We start from the raw sequence: 17,710 nt of genomic DNA, 5'->3' as shown, positions 1-17,710 counted from the left end.
AGGAGATGTAGGTCTGCACGCCTCTCCTGGGCATAGCACTGTGTGCCAGAAATAACTAAGCTCAACTCTTTAGTATTTGGTTGGTGGCAGAAGAGGGCAGAGCTCTAGATAAAGCTACATAAGGGGCAGGGAATGGACATGGGCAATTCCCTCACCCCCAAGCCTATCTCCAATTTGGAAACCTGTCTGGGGCTAAGAAATATTGTAAATGTTATCTAGAGGTACTACAAACCTCATGGTAATATATACACATATACACTAGCAGGAGTACACGAAAACAGCCAAGTATGGCATTTCACTTTTACCCTCAGCCTTTGATCACAATATTGATCAACACTTAAAACTGATTTCCCAACTACCCAACCTGATAGGCCATTGATGGGAAGGCAGAAGCTCTTGGCGAGTTTAAGAGCTGGCTTATGGAAATGACTTCAGGATTTGGCTATAAGAATCAAATGGTTTTTGCTAACCTGTAAGTCAAGTTACATCACATACTCTCTGGTTCTCAATGGAACACTAGATTGGACTAGATTTCTGTGTGTTGTTCTCCAGCTACCAAAAGGGATGAAGAGATGAGCTACACAACAAGTAGGCCCACATGAGGGATCTGTTACTGGGCTGTTTCTGGGGTGTTACTGGGTTATACTACTGGACAGGGTTTGAATTTTACTGGTCTCTGTTAAAAAAATGAACAAAATGGGCTTATGTAAGAGAGATATTTTAGACCTTTTCCTAAATATAAGGAGTGTTTTTTCAAGAAGGGAGAGCATTCAAATATTTAATAAATTTGAGACAAACAATTATTCTTATTTATCTTCATCACTAAAACCAACACCTTACTGGCAATCTGATATGGCTCAGAGCAGCATTAATACTTTATACCGGTCCCTGCTGATCATGCATATCAGTTCTTAATGAGAGCTGGGGTTGAGTTTCAACCTTAGAAGTAGCTGCAACACTTCATTTCCTTCTGAAACCTTTGTTAGCCACCTTGTGAGAGTAGGAAGATGGTGATCAGTATATAACATAGCTCTAGAATTCTCCTTTATGTCTACAGCTTGTCACCATCCATTTCTTATTACCACCCCCTCCCATAAATTATCATAAATTTAATGAAGAGTATGAACAATGTGAGAGTGAGTAATGCCATGAGCACAGATGTAGAAAAGAAAAAGAAAGGAGGGAAGGAGAAAAAGCAAAAAAGAAAATGATACTGTAGCCAATCCTTATCTCCAAAGGGACTCTTTGAAGCCAAGAAAGATGGTAATAATTCCTTTATTGGATTTAGAAGTTTTAACTTCCACCCCATCTTTAATCAAGTAGGATTCCCATTTCTAGGATGGAGATAGGCTTCATATTGAATAATGCCACCACTCTTCAGGAGATACCTGCTCTTCTAAAAGAGGGAACAGACGTTCTAGATTTCTGATCTACCCACTCCCACTCAGATGTGTGGGTTCTTTCTATTTATCATCAAAAATCAAGGCCATTTTCTGGAAGTTCCGTTTCCTAATGTCTCTTCCTTCTTCCTTCCTCCTTCCTTCCATCAGATTACCCTTTCCTGAGAAAGCACAGACCACAATTTGGGGTGATGAGAGTAAACTTGCTATGGATCTTAGTGGGAATTTATATTTGAAGCACCATAGTATCTATAAACACAACCCTTCCTCGCATTACAAAATTCAAATTTCTCTCAATATTGCTTATTCTCAGAATAATCTATGGTTTATTTTTCTCCCTTGAAAAAAATCCCCAAATTTACCAAGAAGCCACCATGGCAACCAACAATATAATGAAAAAATAAAAAAATAAAAAAATAAACGTGTTGGAGTTGGGCAGCTACTGCATCTTTAAACGCTGGGGAATGGGATGGAAGGTGTAAAGGGATAATGGCAGCTAAGGAAAGGGGTCAGATGGGGTGTTTAAATCTTAAAAATAAGCACAAAGCATAAGACTTGATGATGACAACATGGTGCCCAAAGCCCACCTTCTGAATCTGCCAGTTGCTTAGAGCTTGCTTTTTATCTTTCATTCCCATTTGATTCACCTTTTTTTCCTTTCTTCTTCTCATTTGTGCCTCTTTTCTCCTACATTTGTTACTGTGCACATTCTTTTCCTTGCCCATCTTTTAGTCTTGTTCCTCCTGCTCTCCTTATTATTTCTGCCTTACTTGACATCTAGTGAGGGCCCTAGGGTGGGAAATGGAGACTAAGTTCCATTTTGCTTTGTGGTTTGGGTTACACTTGGGTCCACTTACAGGGTGATGTTGGTGTCGGCGCTCCGCCCTCTGGGTTAGTGCTGGTGGATTTTGTATCAGGCATTGGAAGGGGCACTGGTCTGGCCACAGGTGGAGGTGGCGGCAGCAAAAATGACCCCGTGACTTTGCCCTGGCCGCTACCGTTAGGCTGCGAACAACATAAATACAGTGATGCGTGAACGAGACAAGGCAACGTTAAAGATGCAGTATCTGCTGGCGGCTCTTGGGGCAGAGAAGTGGAGGGACTTTAATTTGATTTAAAATACCCTTTTTTCCCCCTTCTTTCTTCTTAAAATCATATTTTAGTTTTATTTTTCCCCTTACCTCCCTCAAACATTTCCCACATCAAACATTTCCCACTCTCTTCCTTTCAGATGTGTCTGTCCTTTTTTCTTATTACAAGTCAGGCCTGAGTCATTATCAAGGGATTGCCATTGTTCCCACAGAATAGGCAGGGCTGAACAATGACTACTTCATTGAGATAACCAACCAATGACTTCATGGAATTATTCATTATCTCTGAAAACTTATTAATGCAAAAGCAACCACTATCGTGAGATATGGACTGTATTCTTCTGGTTAGATTGGCTGCGTCCAAGACATGTCCTTCCTCCTAGTTTTGTGAGTCTGCAGGTTTCAATGCCTAATTGAATGGATCTATAGGAAGATATGTATGCACTGTTCACATATAACCTAAGCTATATATTCATCATTAATGACTGTATCCTTTTTTCTCAGCAAAATCCCCCCCATGGATCTCAAAAAAAAAAAGTATGAATCTAGTTCTTAAAAATGAGCACAGATATTATTCTGTAACATTTTAAAATATTATTGCTATCACTACTACTATAAATATCAAAATTTGAAAACAAACAAATGGAAGGAATCAAGAGTGGTACACCAATTGTTACTGGGGAACTATACCACAAGAATTTAGAAAGAATTTGAATTGCTGAAATTTGAAACAATTTCTGACACCTCAATTACAAACAGCAGCACTGATGGAAACCTCAGAATTAGATACTGTCTTTACAATTCCCAAATTCTTGGGGAAAGCTTGTGTTTAAGACAAAGAAAATATTTGGCTGTGATACATAAATCAGTGAAATAATAACTTAAATTCAATTGTATCACAGAACTAATGAATTTGGATTAGTAGAAATTATCTAATTTTGATTGTTCACAAGTCTCATGCTAGAAGCTTTGGGGCAATTATTTTCTTGTATTGGTTCCTCCCTGCCATGTGCAGTATATAAGAAGCAACAGTTTTTCTATTTGGATTCCGCAGCAAGCAAAATCCATGGAAAGGATATTACATTAATAATTAGGAATTCACAGATATGTGTAAGAAAGTGGGGCTTATTTTGTGATTTTAGAATTAGAACAGAATAGAGCTGGAAGGGACTTTGGAGGTCTTCTAGTCCAGCCCCTGCTCAAGTAGGAGAACCTATACAATCTCAGACAAGTTATTGTTCAGTCTCTTCTTAAAAACCTCCAGTGATGGAGTACCCATGATTTCAGAAGGCAAGCTGTTGGGGATTTTACCAGTTCCTGAACAGAGGTGATAGCTCCCTTTGCCAAGAAGCCACAATTAATGTGTTCCTATGATTTTTCTGCAATCAATCTACTTGCTCCCAGACTTCATGCAGTTTGTAAATCATTGCCTTCCCAGGCTTGGTCAAAGTTCTCTGAGGATTCAGAAGCAGAAATATCTAGATTTTGGATGGCATACCAATGCTCTACAAATCAGGAACCAACATAAAATTCAATCATTATTTAAGTCTAAGAATGACAATAAAGTACCACAAGCCATTAATATCCAGTTCTACTAACAAGTCTATTGTTTGATCTCTGGAATTACTTTATTCCTGGAGCAGATTTAAGCCAGGATAATTATCCTGAGTAATATGCTACGCTGGAGTAAATAACAAAGCATGGTAAGGAACCTCAATGAGTCTGTCGGTTTTTAGCTTAGATGGGCCTGTCTAGGGCTGAAAGCTCTTCTCCTAAGACTTCATGCCAGCTAATCTGCTTCCATACTAGCTTCTTATCCTGCAATTGCCACTTTGGATTCATTTATTTCTTATGGGAAAATCATGAATATTATGGTCAGACTTCACTGAATTATTTTATGTGCTGTCCTCCTGAAGTTTTTTAAGAATTACTTTGTAATTTTTGGAGGGAGTAGTACTATAAAATACTTTTGCACTATCATCAAACTTTCCACTTCAGACAGGAAATTCACTGCTGAGGCTTTTCAGGCTGAGTGATTTTTTAAAAAGCTTGCTTGTTTGAAATTTCAGTTTATGTCATTGTATCCAGTGAAACTGTAAACAAATTATGAATAAGAAATTTCAGATCTGTGTGTATGTAAAAGGACTGGTTTCCTTGGTTTTTTCTTCTTCTGGGTAGTGAAATAAACTATTTTACTATAACATAAAGGAAAGAAAAATCAAGGATCCAGGAATTCAGTACATTCATAATCTGGACAGGAAAAAAGCTAATTTAAAAAGGGCCAATTCATAAGTGTTCATTTAATCACACTGATCTGGAAACAATAGGCTAACAACTTCCATGAAACGGAAACTTCTACAAGACATTTTGCAATAGGACTTACTGATGCATCAATATTTTAGAAAAATCCTGGCCATGGATTACAATAAAACAAAAACAGCAGCAAACAGTAATTTTTCATAGGATTTGAACCACTCCTGACTTGCCCTCTAAAGAAATAGAGGTGAGAACTACTGTTCCCACAAAGCCACAGTTAACAAATTCCCCTGTTTCAACTGTGATCCATCAACTAACTCCCCTGGATTTTTGTAATTTAATTTTTATTAATTTATTACAATAATTTGCACACGGCCTATTTGTCAGGCTCAAGGTGGCTTCCATATTAAATGGTTTGTACACCACTGGGACTAAATTGCTTTAAGAATAGAAGCTACTGTGGTCTAATACTTTCATCCCTGGGGGAAAGATGTTAAAGATAAATAATGGTTCTCTTTCAAGACTCTTGTCAGCTCACAGAGGTTGGTTACAAAGAGATTATTAAGGAGGTATGCTTGTTTATAACATCAGAACCTTGAATTATTATCTATCAGGTCATGGGAGGGGGGTGTCTTTCAATAGGAGTGCTCAAACTGAGCCAAACATATTAAAAGCAATATTTAAGTACAATCCAATTTACTTAGGAATCAAAAGCGATGATAAAAACATTATCCGTGCCTCAACATTTAATATTTGTTTATTGAATTCCCTCTTTCTTCCCAAAAATATAACTAAAGATCACACACTTCAAAACTCCAGGATTTTCTGAAAAAATATCAATTGCAGGTTTATAAGTTCTTTTCCAGTGTTGCAAAGCCTAACATCTTTGGATCCTGCCATTCATGTCATTTTCACAAATGTCACAAAGATAAACATTCTAGAATGTGCTCAGTGTAACCCTCTGGAAGTCTCTTTTGTTCAGGAGTTCTGAAGACTTTAAAGCAGGGGTGTCCAACCTTGTAACTTTAAGACTTGTGGACTTCAACTCCCAGAATTCCTCAGCCAGCTTTGCTGGCTGAGGAATTCTGGGAGTTGAAGTCCACAAGTCTTAAAGTTGCCAAGGTTGGACACCCCTGCTTTAAACCCTTCAGAAACTTATTTGGAAAAAAGCTGTAGACAGAATTGGGGTAGAGAAATCAGCTGATAGGGAAAGTAAAACCTGATTGGGCTATACCTGCCCATCCTGTAGAAGTCAGTTCCCACTTAAGGTAAAACAGAAGAGAAGGTTCTCTTTTGAATATGCTGCATCTTTCTCATCTATTCTTTTAAAAAGATATTCTGGCTGCCTTGAAGTTAGTTTTCTCTAGCCTGAATGTTGGGCCTTGGAATTCAGTCTAATATTTGAGGTAAAGGTAAGATGCCAAGAGCAAGCCAGTATCAGTCAGACAGTTCTTTCAAGGAAAGAAGGCCCATTCTGCCAGACTCATAGGACTAAATAATACTGCTTACTATTCCTATGCCTTTAGCAGGCAGGCAGGCAGGCAGGCAGGCAGGAAGGCAGGCAGGCAGGCAGGCAGGCAGGCAAACAATCAGTGTTTGGGAGGGAGACAGAGAGGGAGAAGAGGCAGAAAAGGGCTGTAAGGCAGGGTTCTGGTGGATTGGCCGGCATCCCTGGGCTAAGGTGCGAGGCTCTTACCTGCCCAGAGCCCTGGCCTGAGCCATCCGAGCATACAAACTGCACAAATTCCTTCAGCGAGTCCTGGCCGTGGTGGTGGTGGTAGCGGATGGTCGGGTGTGTGAAGTAGGGGCTGGACTGTTGGATGATGGAGGTTGACGGGAAGTGCAGGGCCGACGCTGTGGCACGGGGGCTTCCTGGAGAGTGTAAGGACAGATGGATAGAAATAGAGAGAGAAGCACAGAAAGAGAAAGAGTGAGAGAGTGACAGAAAGAGATGTCAGTAACAACCCCCATGCCATGCTGCTTCCACAGCCCAATAGCTACCTATACCATCAAAGCCTTTGCTGAAAAATTGTCCCATATTCTTATTTTCAAGGCTGCTTTAATTAAGGAATGTAACAATCCCAACAAGGAGTGCTAGTTTCTCTTTTTCAAAAGAGGTTAGCATTTGCAAAGATGTGCAAGCAGGTTTGAGCTGCATGCATTATACATCCGGAATTTGCAACAACCATATATGTATCATGCACATATACATGCAGTAAAAATGGGATACACATTTGCTTCAGAACATGTATTTTATATCTCTGAAATTTTTACTAAATTTTGTTGATGCCCCCGTCCTCATTTATTGTGTACTTTATTTCAGAGTGGTAACCTAATCAAAATGAAATAGAAATACCTATATTTTCTTACATTTATATCTTATTACTATGCTCTCATCTATTTCTTTCTTTCTTTTGAATGCCTCCCTTCTACTCCTATCTTCTAATTCATTAGTAACCTTTTTCTCGTTAACTGTTCTATAAAGAATAATGTACATTAAAATAAATAACTTCTAACTAACACCCAAGTGTAAAAGGGCAAAAGTGCATGACCGTATTTCTCTCTTTGGGAATTACTGGCACATTGTAGAATGGAAAGGGAAGAGGGAAATTAGCCAAGAAACCAGCTGTTGTGTACTGGGGATTGACTCTCTCCTGCTGTATGTGGCTGAAATTCTTCCTACACAGAGTTATACACTAGGCAGATGGCGGAAATTGGAATAGGGAATAAGGACAAGAGCACAGCAGATATTCATAACAATGAAATATAGGCTATGCTGGGCAGCTAGAAGGAGGGTAAGAAGCATATAGAAAAGGGGAATGAACTGTAATTCACTAATTTAGACACCCCAAGCCAATTTCCAATTTGCTGTTCTTGGACTAGCTGACTGAATGAACAGTTGTAAGGGAAATCCAAAAATTTGAACAAACTGTCTTGTTGCTTTCAGAGGTGATAACTGCAGGGCTGCAAAAGCAAAATGTATTTGTTGGGCAATTCTTTGCACAGAAAGATTCATCGGATCACCTTGTTTTGAACTAGCTGTTAATGCTAGAACATGAAATCAGGACTGAAATCAGCACTGAAATTAATGAATACAGGTAGTCCTCAACTTCTGAGCACAATTGAGTCCAAAATTTCTGTTGCTAAGTGAGGTAGTTGTTAAGTTTGCCCCATTTTATCTCCTTTCTTGCCACAATTATTAACTGAATCACTGCAGTTATTAAATTAGCAATAGCACTTAGACTTATATATCACTTCACAGTGCTTTACAGCCCTCTCTAAGCAGTTTACAGAACCGCATATTGACCCCAACAATCTGGGTCCTCATTTTACTGATCTCAGAAGGATGGAAGGCTGAGTCGACCTTGAGCTGGTGAGAATCGAACTCCTGGCAGTCAGCAGTGAGTTAACTTGCAATGCTGCATTCTAACCATTATGCCACCATGGTTGTTAAGTGAATCTGGCTTCCCCATTGACTATGCACGTTAGAAGGTTGCAAAAAGGGATCACATATCCCCCAGATACTGCAACTGTCATAAATGAGTCAGTTGGCAAGCATCTGAATTTTGATCACAGGACCATAAGGATACTGCAACATCCATAAGTATGAAAAACGATCATAAATCACTTTTTTCAGTGCTGTTGTAACTTTGAATAGTTGCTAAACTGTTGTATTTTGAACTATTGTAAGTCAAGGACTACCTGTAAAGGCTTCTGAAATGTGGTTCCTATACTATGCTATAACTATGTCTGAGTAGAATACGCCTTTCACAAAAAGTATTGGTGCCTTTTATAAAATAACTGTTTGTTTAATTATAGTGTCTTTTAGCTAATGGCTTTCACCCAAGCTTGGGATCAACTGTATCCAATGTATACTTTAAATGGCAGGTCATTTTCTTAACACTTCACCTATTTTAGCATACATCTGCTTCCTTTAATATTATGCCTTTTCTTCTTTCTGTAATGTAGATTATATAATTCTTTAACCTCATTACCTGGAGTCCTATATTGCCTATTCCTTGAAAAGCTGCTTATTATATACTGTCACTTGCTGTCAGAGACATTACAAGACAAAAAGAAGAGAGAAATCAGTCCTGGCCACAATAAATTCTTCTGTTAGATCACCAAAGTAGTATTATACTATGAGCTCATACAAGGTGGAGATTTGGTAGAGACTCAAGCAAGTAATGGCCTCTCTCCAAACATACCACTGATATTAGTTCTCACAAAACAACTTCATCTTCATAACTCCTACATCTTTCTGACAATGCACTTTGATTGGCACTAAGTTTACAATGATACTGCCCCTTTAACTGCCATCCATGGCAGGATCCAAAACACAGACAGGCAAGGAACTCTTCAACCTACTGATGTTTAAAATGTTAGTAGTCTGTTTACAAAACCTGTTTGATGCTTCAGGGCAAGCCATTTGACAGTGCAGCTTAGTGGCTTATCTAGATAAGAGGCTGGAGGAATGTATTATAAACTTGTTTGTTCTATTCCTTACCTGAATCACCTCATCAGATATGTTGCTACTTGAATTAAAATGCTTTCTTCTATTTCTTCCCTCCCTCTACTGCACATATATGTGCAACCTCTACAGTTCCGTACAAAACAGCTGACAATGCAGTACAACATCACTGTAAGTGATATAATGTCATTATTAATCAGAAACCACATCATCATCCTAAGAAAAGCCAGACACCAAAATCTGTTACAGCATCCCTAAACTTCAAACTTTATGCTTATGGTTGATTACAAGAAATATAAATACCTCCAACGTATACATCTATATTATGATTCTTCCAAAACACTAGTCATAGGCATTTGTAAATAGCATTTAAACAGATTCTCTGCTCATTTGATCTAAGCACACAGGTTTTAAATGCCTTGGCTGAAGGCTGAATATGCCATGACCTAAACAAGGAAAAGGTCATAGCCTGTTCTTCAAGAAATTGAAGAAATTGGGGGTGGTGCGAAGGTTCAGTGGTTAGGTGTTGGGTTTGAGACCAAAGTGTCACGCGATGGGGTGAGCTCCTGTTCTCGCCCCAATTCCTGCCCACCTAGCAGTTTGAAAGCATGAAAATGCGAGTGCAACCTCTATCATACATAGATACCATTTCAGTGGAGAGGAAATAGCACTTTGTGACATCATATCGGTCACGTGACCATAGAAATATCTTAGGGTAGTGCTAGCTCACTGGCCCTTGAAATGGAGATGAACGTCGCCCCCTATAGACTGTTATGACAAGCAGAGTAAAATCCTCAGGGATTTCTTCCTTTCCTCTCCTTCAAGAAATGATTGCATTTCTTTTTGAAATGCCTATTTCCTTATGACTCTTCCTGTACAATGAAAAAATCTTCAGATGTCTTTCTTTGGATGGATGACCCCACTGTCACAAAAAATGGCAGATAGAAGACAAATCTAGTGTCTTTTCTGTGCTGGCACCTTGATATTTTTGAGTCATATGACTCTGCCTGCTCTGATGGGATTTTAATGCCAGGGGGAAAATATTTTAAAATCCCCTAAGCATTTTAAACTGATATTTTTTTTCTCCAATGATTGGACTTCATTACATTTTCCCATCTGCTGTTTTTCATTTTAATGCTGTTATTTTATGATGTGCATTTCATTACTTTTGTTGTAGTATTTTATTTTTATTTTCATTACAAGACCACCCTGTGAAAGTGACTTGGAAGGGCAGCATATAAATAACAAAAATAAAAATAAATATTAATTTTAGAAGTGAAATAAGTGTAGCCATTCAGGTTCCAAACAGACTCTCAAAATAGACTGAAATATGGACTTTTAAAAGATTTTAAGAAATATGCCGAAAATACATTTGTCATTTTCACTCTCATGGGGCTTAGGGTTCTACTTCAATTTCAAGCACACCTCAGAGAAGCAAGAATAAGTATTTCACCTTGAAACAATAAGTCACTAGAAGTCTGACAACTGTCAATGTATCAAATGTAGCCTGTAGGTTAGATTTGCCTTTCTTAGATGCAACCTTTAAGTCTCCTTTTTTTTTTTAAAGAAATATTTAAATGTAGATATCCATTCATTCTGAAGCTTCCTTTTCCAAAGCATTTTCAAATGAGCATTTGAAGCTATATATATTAAACTGGATCTCAATCTGTCTATGCACTGCTATTAATTTCAACTTGGTGCTGTGGCTTTCAAGTGAATCTGATTTATCAAAACCTTCCTCTTTATATGCCATCTTAAGGATAAATTGTTGAGAATGCAGTTTGCAATCAATGTGTTAAGCCATTTTGGAAAAAAGAAAAGCAAGCAAGCAGGGGAACAAAAGACAGAGGAAGTGAGAGAAAAAGAGACAGCAAGAGACTATTGCCAGAACCAAGGTGGTTGAATCTATTGACATGCCCTACCAAGGAGACAACTTTGTCCCTTGCCTCCCGTCTTGCCCACAATCCACCCATTCCCCCCCCTAAGAAAATGGCTTTGTTCTCACCTGGTCTGACTCCTGCTAGGACAGGCAGCGGGTGGTGGGTGAAAGCCATTCTCGGGGAGGTGGTGTGGGAGGACAGGGCACTGCAGAAATCCAGCTTTCCTGACTTCTTTAAAGAAGCCGGTCCTGGCAAGGAATCAGGGAGAAAGTTCATGGTTTAACAGATGGAGGAAAGATGGATTAGTAGTTAGCCATGCTCTTTCATTCACTTCTGTGGTCCAACTTACGTTCTACAACAGATCTAAGGGATTATATTGGGAATGGCTGCTTTCAATTTTTAGTTTCTCTACCTGTCACTTTTATGAATTGACAGAAGCAGCTCACATATCTATTCTGCATAAAAGCCAACAATGAAGTAGAAGTAGATAGACAGGTAGCATTATTATTCATTATTTCTACAGCACTTAAAATATACTATTAAGAGCAATCTCCATGTGTCTCTGAGGTGCCTCCATCAATAAAATAAAAATAAAAGTAAATAAAATCTTCTTTGTGTCTGGTTTGGAATCTACATACATCTAGGCAACATACAGAAGTAGCTGCCTGCGACCAATTCCAGGATTTTTAAAAAACTTATACTCCAGCCTACCGTACAGTCCTGGGATTCATTCAAGCACATATCCTTAGCTTCCAAGCGCAGACTAGATTAGCCAAGTTCTACCACTTGTTAAGATTTAGATCCATCAATCAAGGTGTGCAATAAATTAGTGTTTGACTCCATCAGGTTGCAATATTTTATTTCCTTTCAAGAATCTATCTTTGCCCCCTTCTCTGCTACTCACTATTCCTTGTCCTAGAGCACATCTAAGTTTGTTATATCTCAGTGACAAGATGTAATCTGAATGCTTATTAGGGTTTTTCAAAGCCCTGTGCCAGATCAGTTTCTTGCCTTTGTTCTAAAGCAGTCTTGCTTCAGTGGAGTTTGCCATGCGATTGAAAATGCTTATTTGCATGACAAATGCTACTCTTCCTTTTATTATTAAACATCAATATAAATTTGTTCAAAGGCTGTTTTAAGTTTGCTCCACAGTTCCCTACAAATACCTAGATTTATCACGTCATTTGAGCAAGGCCTTAGTTGGAGGCCAGGAGAACTAATAATAGCCAAAAAGTGAAGAAAGTAAATAGTAAAAGGCATGGGGAAAAAAACTCTTAATAATTTACAAGAGAACAATTGAAATTGATTATTTTCCAGAAATGGCTTCACTTCTTCACTGATCAGCACAGCTGAAATACTTTTCTGATGTATTTTCCTGACTCTCTTGATTCCTACTTCCCCCCAGAAATTATTATTTATTACTAGATTTATATTCTGTTTCTATTTTGTATAACTCAAGGCAACATCCATACGGCAATACTCCTGGGTTTGGGTTGGTCTGAGAGAGTGACTGGTGTAAAATTATGTTTCCAGCTTCCATGCCTAGAGCTTACCATATCCTAATCTAATCCAGGATGTTATCCACTATGTCAAGGATCCCCAGCCCCTGGCCCACTACTGGAGCTTGAGCCTTTCAGAACTGAGCCTCAGAAGTGGTGGGCAAGTATGTGCAAATGGAGCTGTGTGTGCACACTTGCCTGCCACTGTCCCTCTCCCTCCTTTCCCCTGCCAGTCTGCAAAGTCAAAGAAGTTGGAGAACTCTGCACTATGTGAAAGTGACTCTCTTAGCTTGACTGATACACTTCTGTGAAGTACTGGTGGTGGGGCAGATATCATCAAGGTGGGAAACCAAAATGCCAAGCACATGTCTGTCTTCAGTTTATTTATCTATTTATTTAATATGTTTAATCACAGGGTTGCCCCCCGCATAAAACTTTGTATGTTGTGCAGATCTGAGAAACCAAGCAGGCTACTCCACTTTCTTCTGTCTTATATACTAGGTTGTGGTAGACTAGGGCTTGCTAAAAGAGGAAAGAAGATCAGCCTGCATTTTAAAGAGAATTGTATCTTATGACCTCTCACAAGGCCACTAAGAAAAACTCAGTAAAATCAGACATGGGAACAATCAGCCTATGCAGTTATATCTCAAGGATATAATTACTGTAGTCTGTTCCTAGGAAATAAGTACAATAGAGTATATTATAAAGTATAAAAGTACATTATAATTAAAGAATCTTGGAATGTGTTTGTCATTATCAATCATCTTTTTCTTACATATTACAAGGCTTAATATCCTTATACTATAATACAGTATATAAGTATCAAGAGCAATATAAGATAGTTTGGTCTGTTCTCTTCAAATAGTTAAGGAGACTATGGGTTCTTAGGCAAGAAAGCCAGTTGGGTAATTTTGGGCCAGTCACTCCCTCTCAGCCCATGACCCCAAGTTTGGTTGAGACAAGCCAGTCAGCCACTTTCTGTCACAACCAATGGATCAACAACACTTGGTTGATCTAAAAAGTAGATTCTGCATTTGTGGGGAAACGCTACGAAGAAAAAAACGCTACGAAGAAAAAAAAATCCCAACATTTTAAATGTTGCTTTGAAACTGTTGTGGGACTCAGTTTTGACTGATACACTGATGATGAAGGATGAAGAATTTGAACTGCATTTTTGTCCTGTTTTTCATATTTCATATTCTTTCATACAATAGACAAATACATGTAGTAATTTTATCTTTGAATGGGGAAGTTGTGAATGACCGAGAGTACTTCTGCAGTTGAAATTTGAAATGTTAGTTATTTTGCAATGGGAAAATACTTTGCAACGGGAGTGGGAGAGAAAATATAAATGCCAGTCCTGAAGATGAAGAAATATGTCGGGGGTGTGTGTGTTAAAATGGCAGAGCATGGCTGAAGGAGAAAGAGGAGTCTCACAGCATTTTATTTTCAGTATAGTATCAGACTCCAGAACAAGTTTTATGGGGTAAGTCCAATAGCAACTTGAACAGACAAATTACATATTTCATTGAGGATAACAGTTTTTATATATTTGGGACTCTCCAGGAAAAAAAAAAGTTCGCCATAACCAGCAGTGCAATAGAAATAAACAAATATTATGACCAAGATGGACACAAAGATTCTGTACCCACGCTATATAGAGTGTCCATATAAATTAACAACAAAAGAAGTAAATTAAGAAATTCAAACTTTAATATTTAAGATGTAAATATGGAAGAATGGCATATGAATTGAAAGCTTTAAAGCTTAAAAGATAAGTGACTGAAATTTGGATGTATTCAGAAATAGTTGGGTATACTCAAGAACAAAATGTTGAGCTGTCAAAGAAGCTCAGATCATTTCATTTGGCCAGCTACAATTTAGAAATTGTGATAAGGTTCTTCAAGTCAAAGCACTTATTACTTTCTTCCCTCAGGCAGCTGCTTAGTGAATAATGCCTCTCTTCCATAGTTTGGCTATGTCTTGTTTCAATAGATACTGCTGTCATCAGTATATATCTCTCATTATATCAAAGTATTTATTAAATAGGTTTGCAAGTTTAATCTGCAAAGCTGTTTTATTATTTACTATTAATTAATATAGCTAAATTTCATTTCTGTACTTGATTTATTCAGCAGTTTGAATTATCTGAGGCCAAACAAAGAATATTACTTAACAATGCCTTTTTAGAACAACCACTTGAGAGTTATCTCCCTGATTCACAGGATGATAAGGAGGTTCAGCACAATCTCAATAAAAATAGATTTTAGCCTTCTGGGGAGTAGATTTTCTGGTCTGGGTAGGCCAGAAGCGATGCTCAGGGTCCAAAACCTCCAGGGGGGATTTGGTCTCTTGCTCCTCATCCCTCTTGCTTAAATGGCTCCTTCAGAGGTGGACCAGCTGATAGGATTTGGGAGATGCTAGAATGACTTCGGGCACTGGGAAGCTCGGAACATGTCCAGTTACTCCGCAGACAGAGCTTTGATGGACTAAGGCAGTGATCCCCAACCTTTCTTATGCCGCGGCCCGGTATCCCCAACCTTTTTTATGGCGCGGCCCAGTACCGGCATTAGCTGGGCGCTGCCATCTTTTTTTGATGAAAAAGTGCTTCCGGTGACCTCACCAGAAGCACTTTTTCATCAAAAAGATGGCGGCGCTATGCTGGGTGAGCTTTCCGGGTAGAAATGGCTTTCTACCCGGAAAAGCTCACCGAGCGCAGCGCCGCCATCTTTTGATGAAAAAGTGCTTCCGGTGAGCTTTCTACCCGGAAAAGCTCACCGGAAGCACTTTTTCATCAAAAAAAGATGGCGGCGCCCAGCAAACCAGCGGCCCGGTAGGACTTGTTCCACGGACCAGTACCGGTCCACGGACCGGTGGTTGGGGACCCCTGGACTAAGGGACAGAAGGTGGGATCAGAGGGCGAGCTCAAATGGCATCCCGATTCCTGCAGAACGAAGCTCCAGGGCTGGGCTCGGGCAGGTTAGGAAAAGCAATCCTGGCTGCCTCTTGGGGATGGGAACTCTCCGCCCTTCCCATTTGCTGGGGCTGTTGGTGTAGCGGTGGTGGAAGGCTCATACCATGGAGCTAAAAGACAAGGCTGGATGGCATCGGTTGAATGGGCAGGGCCCACAATGGGCAGTGACAACAACTGGCTATGCTGCCTTGCCCAGCCCCACTGTCTTTATTTGCCCGCAGCTGGGAAATGGCGGGCGGCTGCCGAGAGTGTCCAATGAGCCGTATTACATGCTTCCCTCTCTGTGTCTCTGCCTCCAACCTGCTGCTTAAAGGGCTGGCCTGACAGCTGCGGTGCTCGAACCCACCGGTGCTGCGTGGGCTGTGGGACCCTGAGGTAGGAGTGCAGTGCAGGTGGGGCAGGGCCGAGCATGGTTTATTGGATGCCCCAGGTTCACATCCAGCTGGCCATCACTGCCAGCCAATGAGTGGCCAAGGGGCCAATGAGCTGCAACTGCTGACACCCCCAACCACCGCATGCTCGCTGCCTCCTGTGCATGCACCCAGGGAGACCACCCAGTCAGAAGGGACCAGGACCAAGGCGGCAAGGGCCACCCTCTTGCTATCTCCAGGGAAGCTCCATGGGCCAGATCCAAAGACATCACGGGCCAGATCTGGGCCGCGGACCTTGAGTTTGAAATGACTGAATGGACGTAGTATATAACCAATGCTTGAGCAGGGTCCACAGTATTGTCTGGGATGCTACACATCCTCTTCCTGACCTGTTTTCTTTATTACCTTCTGGGAGGAGGCTTCGTGGTATCAGAAGCAGGACAACTAGATTTTGTTCCATATAGTTATCAATCTTGTGAACTTTCAAGTCTTTCCGCTATGTATTCAAAATGGACAGTGATTAGTATACTGTATATGTATATGTGTGTGTGTGTGTGTGTGTGTGTGTGTGTGTGTGTATACACACACACGCATATATATGGGTCTAGATATGTATATGTATGTATATAGCATATGTATATATATGATGCATGGGTAGATATATACTTTCTTTTGAGAGCAGGCAACAGAATTTCATTTTTTAATGTGTGCCAATGTACTCACAGTAAAAAAAAATCACAATAAAGTTTGCCTTGCCTTGCTTTGCCTTGTGTAATATGCTTAGCTATCATAAAAATTCAATTACTATGACCTGACTGTGGAATGGAATATAGAAGAAAAGGGCAGGGCAGCATAGTTAGAACTAGAAACACAGCAACATTTCATTGTACCTTGCTAGAATTAGCTGCTGTACACAGCTCTGATGTTGCTGCCCTGGAGTATCACTGATTTGTTGACTCTTGGACTCACCCCTAGACTCCACTCTAATGCACACACAAGCCATTGTTATAATAAACCATCTGTCTTTGGGCAGTTCACTTCAGTGTGAAATACAATACAGATAGGTGATGTAGTGTCAAAGAAGGATTTCTTTTGTGTGTGCATTCTTAGATCCACACTGTGAATTGAACTTGATTAAAAGCACCCACAACCTGGGAAATATGATTTTGAGTTATAAAATGCTGTCTCAACAGATACAAAAGAGGAATCTGGTGACATACCCCTTGAATATTGGAGGACCAATACAGTGCTTCATGCAGAAATGGGCCATTCCTGTTCATCACTATCTTTCTAATGCAGCACAATCTGGCACTTCAGCAGCAGGCAAGGGGGGGCTCGAGAGAGAAAAGCCCCCAGCCTGTTATCTCATGCCAGCTGCCTAACACCTGATACCTGTGCATAGGGATAGGGAGGGGGGCTGCCAGCCAGCTGTGAACACCTGTCTCTGTCAGACGGCTGGATGGTCTCTCCAGCTGTTCATACAAGCCCTGCAGCTGTGCTGCTTAATTGGTGATTTGTTCAGATGGTTGGGAACAAACCTCAACAAGACAAAGGAGGAGGAGGGAGATGAAAGAAAGAGAAAGAATGTTTTTGAATACAGCTTGTTCCACAGCCTTCAGCCCTCAGAAAATGAAGGAAGACCCAAGTACAAAGCAAACCCACTCCCATAATTAGTCCCTACAGATCAGCGGAATAATTTTGATTTATCAAATATACTGCAAACACAGAGGAAGTGCAGCTTATAAAGCATTTAAGAAACTGGCTCAAG

At 39.9% G+C, this 17,710-nt stretch overlaps 1 protein-coding gene across 18 annotated transcripts in view; it reads right to left on the bottom strand.

Annotated features, from left to right (window-relative positions):
* NFIX (nuclear factor I X) overlaps positions 1 to 17,710 on the bottom strand; it is a 248,410-nt gene that overhangs the window by 23,273 nt on the left and 207,427 nt on the right. For 5 of the 18 annotated variants that reach the window (XM_087957047.1, XM_026679605.2, XM_087957042.1 and 2 more), the window contains 3 exons: positions 11,224 to 11,346; positions 6,444 to 6,619; positions 2,258 to 2,405 (listed from right to left, as the gene is read on the bottom strand). The exons of 1 other annotated variant lie outside the window; for it this stretch is intronic. In XM_087957047.1, coding sequence (XP_087813173.1) covers positions 2,258 to 2,405; positions 6,444 to 6,619; positions 11,224 to 11,346 — 447 coding nt within the window. The remainder of the gene's footprint in view (positions 1 to 2,257; positions 2,406 to 6,443; positions 6,620 to 11,223; positions 11,347 to 17,710) is intronic. 12 more of the 18 variants (XM_026679606.2, XM_026679608.2, XM_087957050.1 and 9 more) reach the window with 4 other exon arrangements.

This window comes from Notechis scutatus, chromosome 2 (assembly GCF_049901735.1).
Source record: "Notechis scutatus isolate UNSWTSFEM ecotype Mainland chromosome 2, rNotScu1.2, whole genome shotgun sequence".
Taxonomy (NCBI): Eukaryota; Metazoa; Chordata; class Lepidosauria; order Squamata; family Elapidae; genus Notechis; species Notechis scutatus.
Note: the sequence above shows the minus strand (reverse complement) of the source record. Positions and strands in the feature narration are given on the sequence as shown.